Consider the following 21,169-nt stretch of genomic DNA (forward strand, 5'->3'; position numbering starts at 1 on the left):
TAGGTGCTTCACAGTGACATCCCCAAAAAAGCACCTTAATATCACATTTATGATTTCCTCAAGTCATACTGTAGGATGAGTTATTCCTGAAAAGGATTCTTATAACCAGCAATCTGTATTCAAAGAATACAAAATCACAAGATCTGAGATTTACAAGTGGAAGAGATATCCAAAGGCATCCCTTCTAAACTTACAAAGGAAGAGACTGGCCTTAAGCACACCTCTTGGAAGGTAGATCTGAACTCAGCTCTGCTGACTCAGAGTCCAGGGGGTTTGCCACTCTGCCAACCTGGCTCTTCTTAACAGATTTTTTTTTCTATCATACAACAAATTAAGAAAAAATAAATTTGAGAATATTGGAACAGGGAGGGCAACCTTAAATCCCTGAATGTGTCTCTTTTCTGACTTGAATATTCTATCTCTGCCTCCATTATCTCTTGGAATCTATCCTAGAGGGCCCATAAGCTCAGTCCTTCACTCTGCATGACAATTGGAAGATCCCTTTCAATATTTGGAAGCAACAAAACCATGACCACTGCTTACCTGTAGTCTAAGAGCTTCAATGTTGTGATGGTGTGCGTGTTGACTCTGGCCTGACTTGGCAGGGTCATGGCTGTCTCAACAGGAGTACCATTTTGGTTTCCTGTGTCACCTGGGAAGAAAAAAGTTAGAGGCACATAAACAGAGGTTACTAAACTCAACAGCCTAAACATCTCACTCCTGAGATATAAAATTGGGCCACAATCTACTGCACCCCAGGAAGGACTTTTTATTTATGCACTTGTTCAGTGATGCCTCAGAAACCCCTGAGAACAGATTCTAATGCGCTACCAAGAGAGGGATGGTCAGGCAGCTATGAGAAACCTCGGCTGCAAAGTCTTACAATCAGTGTTATTTCAGAAGAACTGCCAAGACAAAGCTATAAGGAATAATGAGTCTCTTAGAAGAAATCGTGGTAACCAGCCCTCTCTCATAAACAAAATATTAGGGTACATTTTAAAGAAACTGCTGACGAAAGATACAACATTATTCCCAAAGGATGTCTATGGAACAGGCATTAAATCAGATCACAACGAATCTGGTTACTGCCATGAACACTGAATGTCTGACATCTTTGCATAACTTAATCTAGTGAGTTTTGTTACATGACATATGTGGAGGTTATTTCTTCTGACAACTGTAAGAATTTAGGGAAAGTGCTTCAAACACAGTACACAGGCCCTTTAACGCTGTCATCCTGTAGTACAAAGAATCACACAGGTTAAGGAGCGTAGGGCTTTTTTTTTTTAAGGCTTTATAAACATAGGTAAGTCAACCCTTGGTCTTCCAAAATACTTACTCCTTAGAGTGAAAGGCCCTCGTTTCTCTCATAAGAATACAAGTCCTACTGTATCCCAAAGAGGTCATAAAAATGTTCAAAAATATTTACAGCAGCTCTCTTTGTGGTGGCCAAAAACTGGAAATCAAGGGGATGCCCATCCATTGGGGAATGGCTGAACAAGTTGTGGTATATGAATGTAATCGAATACTATTGTGCTCTAAGAAATGATGAGCAGGAAGACTTCAGAGAGGCCTGGAAGGACTTGTATGAACTGATGCTGAGGGAAAGGAGCAGAACCAGGAGAGCTTTGTAAACAGCAACAACCCCAGTGTGCGAGGAATTTTTCTGGTAGACTTAGCCCTTCATAGCAATGCAAGGACCTAAAAAATACCCAATGAACTCTTGAGGCAAAACACCTTCCACATCCAGAGAAACAACTATGGAACTGGATCGCAGAATGAAGCAGATCATTTTCTCTTGTGTAATGTTTTGTTTTATGGTTTTTCCCATGCATTTTAATTCTTCTATGCAACATGACTAAGGTGAAAATGTATTTAATAAGAATGTATGTGTAGAACCCATATAAGATTGCATGTTGTCTCAGGGAGGGAGTAGAGAGGGAGGGAGGGGGGAAGGAAGGGGAAAAAATTAAAAATACAAAAATACAAGTCCTATACTAATGCCTTGCATGACATGAAGGTGAGCCGGGAGCGTCACAGACCAAGCCTGCCTCACAACACACTGGCTCTGCATGTCCTCTGGATGATGAATCTCTTTGGCAAATACAAAATCTGTTTACATAGTCATAGTGGCAGAGGGTGTTGATAACTTAGGCTAGCTATAAAAATAAGCTTAGCTGTTGGTATCAACTGTAAATGTATGTTATCTTTGTCCAGTGACTGAAAGACAGGCATACTACTGGGGGAAGTGAATCACAGTGATCTCAAAATTCTCACTATAAATAAAACTAGGCAACAAAAGTTGGAGCTCAGTTGAAGGATGGCTCCCAGACACTTTTTGGAGAGGGAAAACATGGGAGCTGGCAGAGCTGATTATGCAGTGTATACAAAGACAACCAAAAGCATTCCACAGAACATTTAGCTGGCGTGGCAGTGTTCAAAACAATCTTTCCAAAAACACCATCCCAAGGATCTGAGGTAGAGAAGACAGAGCTTGAAATGTTTTTAAGAGGCAAAGAAACCTCTGAAAAGTAACTGAACATATACCAAGATAGGAGGTGACAGAAGCGCAAGCGTGGGCGTAAGGGAGGGTAGGAAAAGGGTGGTGAAACGTATCAGTCATAAGAAAAGCAGGAATCTGCAGGCCTGAACGCAGACTGTCCATTGACACATTTCCTCTGAGAAAACGGGAAGGCAGGTGGGAACTTCTGGGACTTTTCCTATAAAAACTAACTTGTGAAGAAGGGACATTCTTCTTGTGGCTGCTATTTGTATTCAGTTAATTTTCTGTGGATTGGACTTACTGTCCAGTCTAGGGGATCTGAGCCTACTTCTTCCTCTGCCACTGCATCATCACAGACACTCCCTGCTAAGGGCAAGGGCAGAGTCCCTCCCACCCCCTCCCAAGACTTCTTGAGCTTGAAAGCAAGAAAAGAGGCAGAAAAAGTCACCTGGCCCTTCTCATGAAGGAGCCAAAACACCAGGTCAGTTTTTCACACGCAGAGGTTAGTTAGCAGAAATGCTAGCTGCCAGAGGGTCGGAGGCCGGAGGCCATAGTCAGGTCAAAAGCAAGAGGATGACAGCATGAGAGAAAAGATGAAAATATGTGTTCTGAATGAGGCTGAAGATAATGGACCTGGATGAAGTAGAGGAATCTAAATTCCAGGGTTACAAAAAAGGCCTCCTGGCCACTTGTGTGTTTGTATGTTAGGGGACAAAAAGTATGCTTCACCCTTCTTATGTCCACTTCAGCATCCAACCATTCCTCCCCCACAATCGCACCATCAGCATCCAGGAAATGGCTTGTCAAGCATCAGGAGACAGGGATACTTTTAAATGGTGTCATTGTAAACTAAGCATGAAGCAATCAATCAATCAGCAAACATTTACTGAGCACTCATTGTGTCCTGTACTGTGTTAAGAGTTAGAGGTATAAACAACAATAAAAAAAAGGAAAACAGCGCCTGTCTTTATGGAATCTGTATTCTAATGGAGGAGAAAACATGAACAAAGACAGACACCAGGATACATCCAAAGTGGATGGAAGGGAGAGAGTGAATGGCATCTTGATGGAATCGAGACTGTTAGAGGCAAAGTTTAGGACACAGAAGATTTCAGGAGTGGGGAGAACCAGGGCAAAGGCACTGAGATAAGAGATGAAGGGTGCGTGCATGTGTGCGTGCGTGCATGTGTGTGTGCGTGTAAGGAAGAGCAAGAAGGCCAGTATGACTGAACCATAAAACTTTGAAGAGGGCTGATCTGTAAGAATACTTGAATGGTAGGAAAAGACAGCTTGTGAGGAGCTTTAAATGCCATAAGGGAGTGGCTAGGTGGTGCAGTGGATGGCGTGCCAAGCCTGGAATCAAGAACACCCGACTTCAAATCCAGCCTCATAGACGAGCTGTGTCTGCCTCAGTTTTCCCATCTGTAAAATTGGGATCATAACAGCCCCTTCCTCCCAGGGTTGTTAGCACAATGCCATTCACACAGTAAGCACTACATAAGCGTTGTTGTTACTGTCATTACTATTCATATCATTACGTGGAGTACAGGGCTAATAGCGTCACACAGCCTTCTAGGCAAATCTCCCCGTTAGCTGGGCAGAGAACAGATTAATGTAAGGAGACATCTGAGAAAGGTAATTAGAAGTGATGAGAGACTGAGTGCATGGGATAGCTGGGTGAGTGGAGAAGAGGCATGTGATGATGGTACAGAGAAAGAAATGACAAGACTAACAAAATGACTGGATACGTGGGGTGAGTAAAGTCAGCAGTCAGATGACCTGGAAGCTACATGCCTGGGTGCCTGGGAACATGGGGGTGTTTTTGAGCAAAATGGGAGAGCTAAGAATAAACAAGGCTGGAGGAAAGGGAAAGACACTTAGGTCTGCTTCGGCATGAAGTTTGAGACATCCTTGGAATACTTATTTCAGGATGTCCAAAAGGCAGTTAGTGATGAGAGACTGGAGCTCAAGGGAGAGATGCGGGCAGGCTACAAAAGCCAGAATTACCAACATATAGATAACCACTGAATCCATGGGAGCTAGTGAGATCACCAAGTGAACACAGTGAGAGAAGGAAGAGGGCTCAGTTAAAAGTCCTGGAGAGCACATGACACAGATGGAGATGCAGCAAAGGAGAGGGGAGAGAATTGAGGAAAAGACGGGGGAACAACGAAGTCAAAGGCTGCACAAGGACCAGAAACGGTCACCATACCTGGCACTTAAGGGATTGCTGGTGACAGCGGAGAGTACAGTCAAGGCTTAGAAGAGTAGGAACACCTGGCACAGACAGCTGTTTCTGAGATATGTAATGCCAGTAAGTGGTAGCGAGACAGCAACATCCAATGAGAACACTACCTGGGGCTCTATTATTGACCATTAATCCCAAGCATTTGAGGGAGGAGGATATAGTGGAACAAGCTGAGTTTAGAGTCAGATGACCTGATTTCAAATCTAGGATATGTCCCTACTAGCTCCATGACTCTAGGCAAGGGATTTCATTTCTCCAGCAGTCCTCAGTTTCCTCAGCTATAAAATGAAGGGGCTGCAATACATGACCTCTGAAGTAAGGCCCTCTTAGGGCCCAGTCCCAGTAGATGAGTCAGTGTCTGAAAGACACTGATGAGACAGTCCCAGTCCTAGTCCTCAAGGAAACCAAACTCTTCCATCTTGGGCAGGAGCCCACTCCTGTTTAGAGTATAAACAGTCTGGGTGAGTTGTTGGAGGAAATGAGCCCAGTCCTAGGAACTCTCCACCAGAATTTAGGGTGGCCCAGCCCATGAGGGAGAAAACCACCCAGCAGTCTGGATGGAAATGGATTTCCCCACCTCCTAATCAAGTTCAGAGTTGAAGCCTCCTTAGCCCAGCTCTTCATTAAATGCTCACGAATGAGGGCTGATTTTCACTTGCCAGGGGCATTTTCTTTTGCAAAGGTAGTTTAAGCATTCATTATCTCCACTGGGGGATCTCTAGTTTTCCAAGAGAAACCACTGACCACCAATTTATTATTGGCTAACCTAATTAAAAAACTGATCCTCAGGAACTCTGTCTCTTGGATTTCTCATTTGTCATAGCAGGAATCCTAACTCTTATAAGGCGAGCTTCCAAACATACTGCTCTTGGTGAATTTAACTTGTCCTGATGGAGTACGGTGCTCTTGATTGTTACACAATCTTATTTCGGTGGGGAAGTTTCAGATTCATTAAACCAAGACGTCAAAATCACCCAGTAAGTCACAGTTAGGCACTGGAAGGGATCACTTTAGCTAAACATCTTGCTTCTATCAGTCTAAAGATAAGGATCCCAAGTCAATATAACAATATTGTTATCACAAGTCAATATAAGCTTAAATTATATAAATCAATCAGGAAATTTAAATTATATAAATCAATTAGGATTTAGCCAAGTCCTGCACAAAATTAAATGTTTCAAAACAATGTTGTAAGCAAGAAAAAATGAGCAATATCTTATAATCTCTAATACTTCTTTAGATTAGTCATGCTTATCTCTATAATACATATATGTACGCAATGACCTAAAGAATAGGTCTCCAAGTCTGGGAAACTCCCTTGGCCACAACTTCTTCCACTCCACTCCTTCCACTCTTCATTAGGTTAAATTAGTTTAATTTGGGGCCCTCCTGGCTCCAGAGTGATTATCAACAGTAACTGTTGCTCTTTCCCACCTCAGCTGGTTTTACTTATTTTTTCTTTTGCTCATTAAAGGGGCCATTCCCTGTTTACTTCTTAAAGAGGCCCATTCACTAAATGGGCATTACCTCACTCTAAGTGAGTACCTGAAAAGGCCAAGGTCTCCCAATGCATCCTGGGCCTTCTCCTGTCATCCTGATGAATATCTGGTCACTGGATCCACATGGCCCAGGAGGGGAAGTGAGGCTGGTGACCTGCACAGCCCTCCCTCACTCTAAGCAAAGTCAAGTGCAAGTCATGTCATCATTTCTCTGATGTCAGGGTCTTCTTTGAAAAACGAAGGACAAACACAGACAGACAGGTAAAATTAAGGAGAAGTGCTGGACAATGTGGACCTAAAATTTACGGAGCTTCTTGTAACTTCAACCTGCTTGTTCCACCTGTCTTCTCAAGCCACATAAAACATAAAAACCTTTTCCATGTGACTCTTCAAATATGTGAAAATCGCAATCTTGTCCTCCTAAATCTTTTCTTCTGCTCAACATACTCAGTGCCCTCACATGGCATGGTATTCAAACCCTTTAACTACCTGCCGGCCTTTTTCTCAAAGCAGTCCAGTCTGCCAACTCTCTGAAATGGGCCATGTAAAGCTGGCCACTGTTCTCCAGAACTGTCTAGTCTGGACAAAACGAAGGGCAAATACTCCCCAACTTCTTGTGAACGGGGTAGCTGCATTTATGAGCACGGTCACTGCTGACTGCCTCATGACACCATGTGCTCACACACACGTGGGGTTTCTATACATCCATCGTTGTCTCACTACATTCCCCCATCTTACACCTGGAAGCAACTGGTGCAGGACCTAACGTCTGTCTCTGTTCAAATTGACCTTAGTGGTTTCTCCTCATTATTCTAGACCGCGGAGACAGTACCAGGTCGTGACTCTGTAATCCAGTGTTTAGCTACTTCTACCAGGCTCCTAACACTTACAAATTTGGTGACCTTGTCAGCAACGTCTTCACTGAAGCGGATGATAAAAATACTGACCACAAGAGGGCCACCAAGAGCTGAGACGTGAGAAAAAGCCTCTGGCTAAACTACAGAGCACACAAAGGGGAGTTAAGGCAGAACGGAGGGGAAAGGTAGGCTGAGAAGCATGTTTCATGATGGGCTTTCCATGTCAAACAGAGGAGTTTATATCGGACTCTACAGGGTAAAAAGGTAACAATGTAGCTGAGTGATGTCAGGACTGTGTTTTAGGTCAACACTGGCAACTGCGGAAAGCGATTGGGGACAGTTAAATTTGAGTGAGAGATACCAATTAAGAGGGTATGACAATGCGACAGGTGGGAGAACGTGACGAGGACACGGAGAAGGTTACAAAACGAAGCGATGCTGTGAAGGCAGAATAGATGACACTTGAGGAGTGCCTGGCTATGCAGGATGCACAGCTCAAAGTGACTATGAGATCAGGAGCCTGGCTGATGGAAGGACGGCGGTACCCTCAATCGACACGTAGAAATTCACCAGATGCGGGAGTTGGGGGGGAGAGAATGAGCTGTTTCAGACATGTTGAGATTGAAATGGTTATGGGACACAAAAGCCAACTGGAAATTCATGATAAAGGACTAGTGTTTAGAAGAGCCCACATACGCAGGTGTAGGAGTCATCATTAAACCCCAGGGAGTTGATGCAGCCACAAAAAGGGAATGGAGATCTGAGCAGCCAGGACAGAGATGTGGGGGATGACACAGATGATGCTCCAAGAGCAGACTGACAGGTACAGAAAGAACCAAGAAGACAGAAGAATCACAAAAACTCAGAGAACAGAGGATGTTGGGGGGGCAGAGGGCAGGCCAACAGTGAAAAATGCTGCAGGCAGGCCAAGAAGGGTGACAACTGAGAAAAAGGCCACTGGACTTGGCATTTAAGAGATAACTGGTAACTGTGGAGAAGGCAGTTTCAGTTAAATGGTAAGACTGGAAGTCAGACTGCAAAGGGCTGAAGATGGGAGGAGAAGTAGAGTCACAAGAGTGGGCAGACTGCGTTTGGAGTCATTACTTATTTCCCAGGAGTCTTACAACAAGAGATGGAAGAACAAATATTCCCATTTTACAGATGGGAAACTGGGAGCTGGAGAAGCCAAGGGTCTTTCCCAAGACTGTAACATCAGTTACGTGGCCTCGTCAAGATCAGAACTCTTCCTGATCGACTCTCATTCTGGCACATGTCCTAGAACACATCTTAGCACACTGCCAGGCTGGGGTCTTACAGCAAACTCAGCTGTGTTGTGTTACTTCTGTATTTTAAACAAAGAACAAGGAATACTTGTATAGAAAGCATCGTGAATGAATGTCCAACGTAATTATTTTCACAATATACTTTGTAGGAGAAAATGGAAAACAACCAATTACTTTTAAAAACAAATTTCATCCCATGAATATAACTAAATAAAATTGTAATGAAAAATATTCAATATGATATAAAGGTTGTCTTTCTAGAAAATGAGTAGGAAAAAAATGTACCAAGGGGAAGGAAAAAATGTGACTCTTTCCTGTAAAAATATTATAAACTGATGTGATATGAAAAAGATTAATTTTAAAGAGCAGCAAACTGCAAAAAGGCCCATTTAAAAATATGCACCACCTAAAAGGGAGGCTACTTATTCATAATACCATAAGTAATAGTGGTGGTATGTAGCACCAGACATAATATCATGTACTTTTTATTTTTTAAAAAGGCTTTCTCCAGACATTCCAAAGGTCTTCAAAGCAAAACGGTGAGGAATATTTCTGCTAAAAAGAACATATTTGCTGCTTATTGTATTGCAAATAGCCTCGCAAATGAATCTAATTTCAAAAGGGCAAAACTAAAGGAAGTTTGCACTTGTCCAGCAGGACAGACCAATTCAGCCCTGCCCTTCATCAGTTTCTACAATATCACATTTCCTTTCCTCTACCTCCACAGAAATAGAGATGGCTATTAATAAGTATGCTGCTCAAATCTAAAATTGTTCTGGATGAAGTTTAACAGCATCCAGTCTGAGGTAACATATCCCAGCACTGCACTGCTGACCAGATCTTGCCTAAAGGGAAATAACTAGCCAAGTTCTAGTCTCTACTTGATAATTTTCAGAGAACTGGAGAGCTGGAAATGATCTTAGAAATCACCTAGGTCAGCCTCCTCCTGTCTGAAGCCACAGAGGAGGAGGTGTGGTCAGAGTAGGCAAAGGACCTGCTGGAGCTCCCCCAGACAGCAGGCATAAGAGTCCAGGAGAGCCTGGCATGGGGTGCCCAGCATGGGGAGCCTAGCACTTCAAAGGACAGAATGTTGCTGAAAAGGACAATACCTTGGTTGAATTCAATGGTTTTAATAAAATATTTTTGAAATAATTAGGCTTGGATATAAACACAAAGGACATTAAATGTCCTTTTCAGAGCATGTTTCAAATTATCTCATTCCTCAGTATCACAACATCCTGTCCCCAGTAGAGAGGTTCTCATTTTATCAGTATTATAAAGCCAGGTGGGACAGTGCCTAAAGGGCAGGGCCTGGAATCAGGAGGATCTGAGTTCAAATTCAGCCTCAGACACTTTCGAGTTGTGTGACCCTGAGCAAGTCACTTCACCCTTTTTGCCTCAGTTTCCTCATCTGTAAAATGAGACAGAGAAGAAATGGTAAATTACTCCTGTATCTTTGCCAAGAAAACTCCAAATGGGGTCATGCAGAATCAGACATGACTGAAACAACTGACTACCACCACCACCAACAACAAAAACATAAATGAAAGTCAGAGAGCTAAGAAAGTGTCAAGGTGCCTGCAGGGCTTGAATCAAAGTGTGCCACCCACCATAATTTTCTGAATTATGTTTGTCCAGTCTGGAAAAAATTTTGAACCCAAACTTAACTTGGGAAGTATCTGTACAACAGCAGAACAACTAGTCAATTCAAACAAAGGCACAAGTGAAAAAATTTGAAGAGACAATTATTCTAAGGACCCCCATTTAAATATAAGATTTGGGGGCAGGGGAGAGCTAAGATGGCAAAGTAAAAGCAGGAATTCCTGAGCTCTCCCCTAAAGACCTCCAAATACCTGTAAAAAATGACTAAACAAATTCTAGAGCTACAGAGCCCACAAAATGACAGAGTGAAACAAATCCCCAGCCCAAGACAGCCTGTAAAGTTGACAGAAGGGTCTTTGGCACCCAGCAGGGAGCGGAGCACAATTCAGTGTGGACTCCGCTGGCATAGATCAGCCGGAGCAGACCTCAGAGAACTGAATCATTGGCAGCTGTGGCAGTTTCCAGACTTCTCAAACCACTAATACCAAAAAGGTCAGTGGGAAAACTCTGCAAGGCGTGGATGAAAGGGGAGAGCAGACTCGGGCCTGTCCAGTCCGTCCCAGGGTGGTGGGGGTGATGGCAGTAGTAGCGGCTGCTTCTGGAACTCTGGGCCCACAGACGGTGAGTGATCTAGCATCTGAAGCCTGGGATAGTACACCCACCCCCACCCCCACACTCCCACCCCCATTCCTACCCCCACTGGAAGCAGAGGTCTACCCTGACAAACAGTTAGAAAGTCAAGTGTTTGGCTGAGAAGATGAGTAAACAGCGTAAAAGAACTCAGACAATCGAATCTTACTTTGGTGACAAAGAAGATCAAGACGTAAAACCAGAAAGAGACAACAAAGTCAAAGCTCCTACATCAAAAGCCTCCAAGAGGAATATGAATTGGTCTCAGGCTATGGAAGAGCTCAAAAAGGATTTTGAAACTCAGGTAAGAGAAGTAGACAAAAAATGGGCAAGAGAAATGATAGTGATGCAAGAAAATCATGAAAATCAAGTCAGCTGCTTGCTAAAGGAGACCCAAAAAATACTGAAGAAAATAACCTTAAAAAATAGACTAACCCAAATGGCAAAAGAAGTCCAAAAAACCAATGAGGAGAAGAATGCTTTAAAAAGCAGAATGCACCAATGGAAAAGGAGGTCCAAAAGCTCACTGAAGAAAACAATTCCTTCAAAATCAGAATGGAGCAAATGAAAGCTAATAACTTTATGAGAAATCAAGAAATTATAAAACAGAACCAAAAGAACGAAAAAATAGAAGACTAAGAAATATCTCATTGGATAAACCACTGACCTGGAAAAGAGATCCAGGAGAGAGAATTTAAAAATTATTGGACTAACTGAAAGCCATAATCAAAAAAAGAGCCAAGAAATTATCAAGGAAAACTTATCCTGATATTCTAGAACCAGAGGGTAAAACAGAAATGGAAAGAGACTTTAAAAGGAAAACTCGTAGTAACATTGTAGTAAAATTTAAGAGTTCCCAGATCAAGGAAAAAAAAATTTCAACAGAAAGAAACAATTCAAGTGCTGTGGAAATACAATCAGGATAACACAAGATCTGGCAGTTTCTACATTTGAGGACTTAGAATATAAAATTCCAGAGGTCAGAGGGGCTAGGATTAAAACCAAGAATCACCTACTCAGCAAAACCGAGTATAACCCCTCAGGGGGGAAAATGGACATTCAATGAAATAGAGAACTTTCAAGCATTCTTGAAGAAAAGACCAGACTTGAATAGAAAATGTGACCTTCAAATACAAAAATCAAGAAAAGCATGAAAAGGTAAACAAGAAGGAAAAATCATAAGAGACCTATTAAAACTGAACTGTTTACATTCCTACATGGAAAAATGATATTTGTAATTTATGATCCCTTTCTCAGTATTAGGGTAGTTGGAGGAAACAGACATATGGATAGATGGATAGATAGATAGACAGATAGAAAGACAGACAGACAGACAATCAGACAAAGGGCACAGGCTAAGTTGAATATGAAGAGATGATATCGAAAAAACAAAATTAAGGGGTGAGAGGGGAAAAAATTGGGAGGAGAAAGGGAGAGACAGAATAGGGTAAATTATCTCACATAAAAGAGGCAAGAACAAGGTCTTACAATGGAGGGGAAGAGGGGAGAGGTGAGAACGAATGAATGAACCTTACTCTCACTGGATCTGGCTTAAGGGGGGAATAATATATACACTCAACTGCATATCTTACCCTACGGACAAGTAGGGGAAGAAGGGGATAAGAGGGAGGATGACAGAAGAAAGGGCAGATTGGGGGAGGGGATAGTCAGAAGCAAACACTTTAGAAAAGGGAGAGAGTTAAAGGAGAAAATAGAAAACAGAATGATTGGGGGGCAGGACAGGATGGAGGGAAACACAGTCAGTCTTTCACAGCACAACTGCCATGGAGGTGTTCTGCATAACTACACATGTACAACCTATGTTGAATTGCTTATCTTCTCAATGGAGGTGGGTGAGGAGGGAAGAAGAGAGAGAAGTTGGAATTCAAAGTTTTAAAACCAAATGTTAAAAAATTGTTTTTACATGTAACTGGGAAATAAGATATACAGGCAATAGGGTATAGAAATCTAGCTTCCCCTTCAAGAAAGTAAAAGGGAAAACATAAGGGGGAAGATGATAAAAGGGAGGGCAGACTGGGGGAAGGGATCATCAGAATGTATGCCACCTTGGGTGGGAGGGAGGAGAAAAATGGGGAGAAAATTTGGAACTCAAAATATTGTGGAAATGAATGCTGAAAGTTAAAAAAGAAATAAATTTAAATCTAAAGAGATTAAAAATGTAAATTCCTAGAGTGAGTCTAACCATGGTCTGCAACACAGCTTCTTTGTCCTTCTTCTGTCGTGGAAACCAAGGGCAAGCTGGTGAAGAATGTTTTCAAATGTATAACATGAAATACATAAGATTAGGAAGGATAACGATCATATTAAAAAGCAGTTATGAAAGCATTAGAAAACAAAAAAGTTCACCAACCCAGGTTAAGGACCCCTGGCCTAAGATAACAGCATACTTCCTCTAGTGATTTAGGACTAGATTCTGGTTTTCCAGAGGTTTAATTCCAATTAATTATGATTACAAGTAGTACAATTAAGTTAATTTAATCTTAGAGCTTTGGCTGCTACTTCCTTTGCATGAAAATACAGAAGGAAAAAAGATGATACCTTTAATTTTGCTTCTTAGATACTTGAGGACTTCTTGGGTCCCTTTCTAAATGAAAAAAAACAAAACCATCATTGAGAGAGATCACTGCAATTTTATAAAAGATCTACATGAATGGCTAAAGGTAAAATAAATAAAACACAAATCTGAATTCAAAATACACTTACATTGAGGAGTTCTCGCCGAATAGTTCTCAAAGGGTTTCCTTCTAATGCCAAAAACTGCAAACGAGGAAGGTTTCCTAACGCATGGGGCAGACTACCAAAAACAAGATAAAACCCCTTAAATATACACATACATACATACACACACATGAATACATACATACATACACACACATATACATATATACACATAAAAAAGCCTGGCCTATTCTACTTTCTCATCAAATGAAAGTTTAACTTTAGAAAAGCAAACATCTGCTTAAGAGTTTTGAATGATAAAAAGAAAGAACTTTGAAAATTTTCAATACTGTTAATTAATATTTACTGAATTGCAAAAGTAAAATAAGCTTTTTTGAAAAGCCAGTTTTGAAGAATCTGTCACTCCTCTACGGTCCTATCTCCGGCTCATACCTCAGACACCAAAAAAGGTCCCACAGTCCCTCTATGTGAAAAAGCATTTGTAGCAGAAGGTACATTACAGATTAAACACAAAGACTTCTCTGACACCCCTCTCACTTCAATAAAAAGGATTTCTCTCAAAAACTGACAGTGTTAACAGGAATATTTACTAAGTACTTGCAGCCTCTTCACATGCTTTGGTTTCTATTCTCTGGGAACAACATTTGGAGAGGAGCCACGACACCTGAGGATGCACCACTGAGTCTGCCTAGGGGGTGGGCTTTCTTCATTGTTTTATATTTTTGTTTTAATTAAATAACTTTGACGTGTCTATGGAAGGGGGGGGAAGAGGGGCAGGGAGGGAGAAATGATCCACAGGAAACTTTGGAGCAGACCAGAAAACTATAAAGTCCATCCATTTTTACAAGCAAATAGCCAGCTGATCTTCAAGACAGTTTTGAGTAAGAGGTGGGAAAACGAGTTTCATTGCTATTCAACAAAGCCATACGCATATAGCAAGACTATAACACAGAACATGATTTTTCTTTTTAAGTCAATACATAATTGTATGAATTAAGTCCTTTTCTAGGAGTTTTGGAGGAAAGTAGACTATCTGCTAGTAGATTAGATAAAGTGGCTAATGCCCATTTCTTCTCCTCCCCTCATGCAGGGCTGGGCATTGAACCTGTCACTTCATTAGGCTAGGGAACTCCCTGCCAGGGCAGAGCGTCACTCCTCTGGGTACTGGAACACCCTGTGCTTGCGGGGTGGCCTAACCAGCTGAGAGGCAGACGGGCCTGCCGAGGGGTCCGGTGCCAGCGGGTGTCAGAGGCCAAACCTGAACCAAGCTTTCTGGGGTTGGAACCCAGTCCTTTACCCTCTAGCCTACCAGTGTCTCTGGTATGGACCTCAATCACAAAGATACTTTAAAAGACAATCTAGTTCTCACATCTCTCTAAAACACAAATAAACAGAATAAAGAAGTAGCATCACAAGTCACTTCAGAAGCTTAAGAATGATTTTAGATTTAACTATAATGCCCTATACAATTTAAATCACTGTGAAAAAATCTTTATTAGTGGATTTTGCACTGCTTTGGTTTTAAGTCTCTGAACAGCACAGACGCTGTTTTCTACGCTTAACATCCTGTATCACTTGAAGGTTTGGGCTCTTCTCAGCTCACCTACTGAGGTCATTGTTAGTTAGATCAAGTCTTTCCAAGGCCTGGAGCAGGGTGATTTCATTAGGAATAGATTTTAACTTGTTATCTCTTAGGTCCAGCACATGGAGAGACTGAAGATGCTTCAGATGTTCTGCCTCTAACATTTCGATCTGATTCTCACCAACATGCAACTCCTACAAGAAAAAATTAAAGCCATTCAGAGTTCTCTTATTCATCACCTACAGGATGAAATATCAAGTAGATGCAAACAAATTCAAATCATTCAAAGAATAAAATTCAAATTACTGATAAGAAACACAGCTTTTCTGCTGCCTTGTTTGAATTTTCAGCAACATGAAAACAAGCTCTTTTTTTCCCCACAACTGAACAAAAATCTCCAGAGGAAAACTTTTCAGAGATTTTGTTATTTTGAAACTATTACAAAGCTTCTACTAGGGGATTATTTCAAACCCTGAGGGATAAAACAAAACAATTTAGACAAGATATGTAAAATCGGAGGTGGCAGAGCAGCAGTTAATCCAACCAGCTAGATCCATAGATCTAGGGAGTGTTAGAAGGGAGACAAGAAAGGTGAAGGTTTTGCACAATATTTAAAAAACACAAACTCTAGTGGCAGAGCCTGGCCTCAAATCAGCACCTACAGCTTAGCAAGTGTTGACTCACTAGTCATTCTGAATGAAGAATGGGTAACTCTTGGGCATAATCTCCCCTAAACTGGAGCCTGAGGTTTCACCAACATGCCTGGGACCTTCCTCACGTTCTCCTGGCATCTTTAAGACATCCGTAGTGTAAATTAAACCATGAAGGCCACAAGAAAATGGGTTCTTTAATGAAAGAAGTATTTCATGATAGGATATCAAAACACAAGATGATTTTTTTAGTGACTAGGATTTGAGATTGCCAGTTTCCCTCTAAGTTCATTAACATTTAAATGATCTATGTTGTTCAGTGATTCTTGTCAGTGTTATTATTGACATTACAACCCACTTAAAGAAATTAGATTTCCTGTGACTTGGTTGCAGAGCACAGAGCTAGAAGCCAAAGAGAAGCAGACTTTAGATCCACACAGGACACGGTGAGTTCCTCACTGTTAACAGAGTTAAAGAAAACTTAGATTCCTACTTCTTTACAGTACTGTAGAAGGGGTACCCACTTAAGTCTGGGTTGGACAAAATTTCTCAAAGTCCTTTCAACTCTGAGCTTCCATGACTGGACATAATTAATATAACCTCATAATCAGAAAGCAAAATATTACAAATTATAAAGTGATTTTAACACTAGTTATTAAAAAATTACAATATTTCTTAAGAGACCTACTTATCAGTGGATGAATATGAGTAACGATGAGATCAAACAAGATAGTTCATTACTTTAAAAACTATTTTCTACTTAAAACTACTTACCAACACTAATATTTGTGACACTGATTTGAACAGCTCTTAGAAAAATCTCCTTCGAAAGGTCACTGTAAAGCTATACATATGCTATTATTTAAACAGTATTTTTAAAAGTAATATACTTTATATTAAACAGCGAATGGTACCTTCAATAAAATACAAGAAGGAAATTCCGGCAGAAAACGCAGTTTATTCCTCCGTAAATAGAGCAGCTCCAGTGACTCCATGCTAGCTAATTCAGAAGGTATAGTTTCCAAGCAGTTTGCAGTGCAATCCAAATGCTTTAATCCTACAGAAATGATTTGGTGAAAAACATTTATTTCTTCAAAGATCAAATCTTGCCAGATAACACACTCTTGTTAATAATGGATAACAAATTCACCATAAAGATAGTCTTATAATGAAGTACACCACCACTCTCCCAAAAACCAATGGACCTTTACAAATTTAGGTGGCCTATCAAAATAGTTTTTAACACATTATCTACTAAAACTTTCAAGTTAAATACCAAGTACAAAATGCTACACACATGTAAGGGATTCTTTTTGCTCACTATCCTTTACCTTTTGCTTAAATATACTGAAGGAAATAAACACGTGAATGGGGAAAAGAAAAGACCTTTCAACTTTTCCCCCAGTGGACAAGTGTGGTTAATAAAGGAAACATTATTTCTATGGTTCATGTTGCTCTAAATTCTTCATTCAGGAATTCTGAAGAGCCCCTAAAACTTTGTGCAGCTTGTAGAAGTATTAGTGTGGATAAGTAACATCTCTAGGGGAGTGACAGCATCTCCTCATTACATATAATGACAGCTGAGCCCGTAGGGAAATGAACCGACAACTTCGGCATCATTACTGGGCTCTAACCAACCCAGACTGTTATTATTTAAAAAGTCAGGGGAAAAAACCCTCAGAAAATGATTCCTTTTCTGGAAGATTTAGTATGCCCTGAATGTCTCATTACTTAGGAGTTGATTACCCAGCTTTTCTTACTTTCATTAGCATTCAAAGATTTTTGTGGAGGAGAAAGTTGAAACTACTGTCACCCTTTCAAGCAAATAGCTTTGGGAATCTGTTTCTAAGACCCAGTTCACAATCAAGTTGTACCCAAGTAAATTCCTGCATGTCATATATTTTATACAAGCTCCCAGCTACAGAGTAAATGAGAAAAGTAACTATGAAGAGCAAATTTTCAAAAAATACGAAAACGGAGAGGTAGACTAGCAGAGAAATCTGTAATTGGAGCTGATGGGAATGGGGTGAGGTAAAGAGGCAAACCGTCAAAATAATTTAAACAATTTTATTTTTCTCTTCTGCCTCATCCTTCCCTGAGTGATGAGTTCAAAAGTAGGCAAGGTAAAGCACAGCCTGTGGCAGAGTCAGTAGCCAAGAGATATACCAAATCACTGACATTCGAGGTCAAGTCAGGTGTAAAGTTAAGGACCACCCACTGGAAAGGCTTTTTATTCCAATTTTTAAATTCTGGGTGAAATTATAAAATATAAAGATTAGAGAAAAAGGTATCAAATTAAACTTGTTTGTCTTTAGAAACTGACTCTAAAATACAGTTTTAAAAATATTTCCCTCAAGGATCTGTGATTTAGCTGATGTAGAAACTCTACCAACACAGACTGGTTTGCAACCCTTCTTTGTCTTAGAAAATAGTTTCTGAGAGTTGCTGTGGCTAAAATAATTCAACCCCCAGTAGCCTTACTTGAAGTCCTTGATGACAGCAGAGCACATGCCCAGGCCTGGACTCAACTGCTAGCAGAGCTTTCAATAGCCCCATGGTGCCTACAACAATGTCAGCACAAGGCCATTTTCATGCTTATGCTGGCTGGGTATTTAACTATTTTATTAAAAAGCTATTGTTTATCTTTTGAAGTGTAAAAATTAGATTGTTTATCATTTTAGATGTAAACACTTTTAAGTGTGAAAATCTGGGCTCAAGCAGAAGGCCAACTTCTGGAATTCCAGCCAAAGACGCTTGTTCCTTGAGCCTTCTGCAGGGAAGGCTGCAGGGCAGCAGTGATGGTTCCCTGCCTCCCACCTCGAGAAGGTGGAGACATGAGGTCCTAGCAAACATCACAGAACTAATCGGCTGCTCGACTCTACACATGTACTAAGCCCATAATTTTAGTTTGCTTTTTTTAGTTTTGCAAAGCTGACTTCTTGACAGTTTTCCATTTTCTACCTCAAGCTACCAAATACCAAAGTGCATTATACTCATTATTATACCTGTCCATGTCCAACTGCAACAAAATATTTTATTTTAAACATATGCAATACATTAAATTTTAGATATCTGAACACTGAGTATGTTTACTTTTCATCCTAGTGATTTCTGCTGGCAAGTGTTTCATACGATTGCTGGCAAGGTTGAGTCGCATCAGGTTAGAGAGAGAAGAAAAGCTAGCAGGAACAGCAGTAAGGCAGTTGTTGGAAAGATCCTTTTGAAAAAGTAAAAACAAAATTAAGAAATGACACTTTCACATGCAGTTCTGAGATCCTTGTGGGCAGTGCAACGTGGTGAAGAACAATTTCACTCGGCAAGGGCTTTCTTCTCTGATTTCATCTCTCCAACTATCACCTCTCAGTTGGGATTATAAAAACGAATCATTCTCAGTTTTTACCAGGTGTTTATACAAATCCAGCCTTAACAATTAATTCTGCCTTTTGGGATCATCAAGGATTTCACCGTAATAGGAAATGGACTGAAATCCAGACATGCTGTATCACTTTACCCTGACAGTCTAGAGATTCCTTTTTGGAAATGTTAAATGCCTCCATTGTACTATAAGCTCTTAAATCTCGATGTACCCTAAAAGAACCCTTTTCGGCCGTACTGGGAGAGTTCCATGAATCGATTAAGTGTTTGGCTTTAGACTTTCACAATTGAAAGTGGGAAGGTGAAAGAATAGCCCATACACTGCATGAAGAAAAACTGCTCTTCCTTCTCCCCTTTTGGAAAAAATGGATCAGCCAACCCTTGGTAATTCTCTAGGGTCTGATTGACCAGTATGGCCAATTCTCACTTTCCATGGAGCCAAGACTGCCTAATTCATTTACATGTCCTTCCTCCTAGATGCCCACATCAGTTCAGGGCCAGGTGGTTAGCAATCTTGGGAGAGATGTTTTAATGCTTGTAAATTTTTAGGGCCCATGTGCTCGTCATTATTTTTACTACTTTTTCAATTCAGTCCTACATTAATAACCAAGTACTGAATGGTTGGTGGAACTGAAGGATGAGAACAAGGAGATTTAGCAGCACTTTCCTCACAAGTTTTCCTTAATTTCTTAATTCAAAGCTACATTTGGAAGAAGTAGAAGGGGCTGTCAGTGACAGATACTGGCTAAGTCTTGTCATTTCAAAAAATGGTTTGCAGCAAGAGAAATACCACAATTAACATGCCAAAACTATTCCTTACAAAGAGTTTTTCTCACCATTTCTCAATCCTTCCAACACAAAGAGTGACTCTTATCCTCAGGAAGCAAACACAATGATGGTTAAACTCAAAATGATGGTCTGAGATTTTACCTAATGCCTCAAGATAGTTCAAATGTCTACAAGATGGAGTTGCCCTTTTTATGTGCAATAAAAAGACCTGCCACCATAAAGGGAACTCTGATCAGCCAACTAATAGGATTGGAGCCTATCTGTTACTTATTTCAAGTTAGTACGATGTTTTTTAATTGGTGTACCTTTTTCCTTGCTTAAGTATTATTGATCATTTCAGATTTTTTTTCCCCAATATTGGGTCCTTAATAAGACTGATTCTCCAAGAATTAAACATCATTCCTTTGGGAATTATGGGACTGACAGTCCCCTTAGTGGCATGATTTCCAAATGCAATGCAGTGTAAATGCTAAGGATACCTACAAACCTAGGATCATGACCTGGGAGTTAGAAGGCCCTAGAATCTATGGAAGCATAATGGATGATGTCATGTGACATGGAAAGCAAGCATCTGAGACAGATCTGGACCCGGGTCTAGCCTTTGTTCTACTGCTAAGGACTCCTGCTCTCCTTGTGCCTCAGGTGCTACCTGCAGATGCTAAGAGAGAACCTCCACTGGATTTTGTGAGTCAGCTGTTTTCTTCTCTCCCAATCATTCCTCCTATATCTCACCTAACATCCAGAGGGCTCTTAACCCTGGTTCAGAACTTTAGTCTGAAACAAGGATCAAAGAGAACAGCTCTGCAGGACCCTCAAGGCTGAGCAACTTTTTAAATAAAAAGCCCAAAAGGATTAGAAAAGTCCAACTCACTAACTCCTCTAATTTGTGCAACTGGCCAAATTCTTCAGGGACACCAGTCAGTTCGTTGTACTGCAGAAACAGGCTCTTCAGGTTTTTTAGTTTTGTAAGTTCTTCAGGCAGTATTTTCAGTTTGTTATGACTATTGAGAAAGAAAAAAAAAAGCTAAACAATTCAAAGAAAAAACATTAGAAAATATAGTCAAGTTTTGTAGCCATTCTGTTAACAAAGTACATGGCCTCGTTAAAACTTTATTAGTTACTACTTTAAATGTAATTCTATTTTCTCTGACAACACCAGGCACTTAAAAAAAGATCATAAGTGACCTCTTAGACATTTCAAAGGAGAAAAAGAAATCCTTTCACAAAAGTAATTTGTGAACTATCTTTCAGTATCTTTTGTCATTAACTCTTAATACTATGGACTAGAGAAAAGGAGTTTTTATTTTTAAATGCAAATCATCTCAAATGTACGGCTGTCCAGCTTACAGAATGGCAAATGCTTGGCTTCTTTATGCCCCCTCATCCTCCCATCATTCCAGCTCAGTCCCCTGCAGCAGCCCCAGAGCCAAGTGACTGTTTACAGGGAAAAG

The 21,169-nt window shown here is 40.6% G+C and overlaps 1 protein-coding gene across 1 annotated transcript in view; it reads right to left on the reverse strand.

Annotated features, from left to right (window-relative positions):
• LRRC40 (leucine rich repeat containing 40) overlaps nt 1-21,169 on the reverse strand; it is a 48,705-nt gene that overhangs the window by 15,420 nt on the left and 12,116 nt on the right. Inside the window, exons 4-10 of the mRNA XM_072649826.1 lie at nt 20,590-20,719; nt 18,648-18,771; nt 16,469-16,611; nt 14,926-15,098; nt 13,347-13,437; nt 13,182-13,227; nt 544-652 (exon numbers count right to left, since the gene is read on the reverse strand). Of these exons, the coding sequence (XP_072505927.1) occupies nt 544-652; nt 13,182-13,227; nt 13,347-13,437; nt 14,926-15,098; nt 16,469-16,611; nt 18,648-18,771; nt 20,590-20,719 (816 nt within the window). The remainder of the gene's footprint in view (nt 1-543; nt 653-13,181; nt 13,228-13,346; nt 13,438-14,925; nt 15,099-16,468; nt 16,612-18,647; nt 18,772-20,589; nt 20,720-21,169) is intronic.

This window comes from Notamacropus eugenii, chromosome 2, assembly GCF_028372415.1.
Source record: "Notamacropus eugenii isolate mMacEug1 chromosome 2, mMacEug1.pri_v2, whole genome shotgun sequence".
NCBI lineage: Eukaryota > Metazoa > Chordata > Mammalia > Diprotodontia > Macropodidae > Notamacropus > Notamacropus eugenii.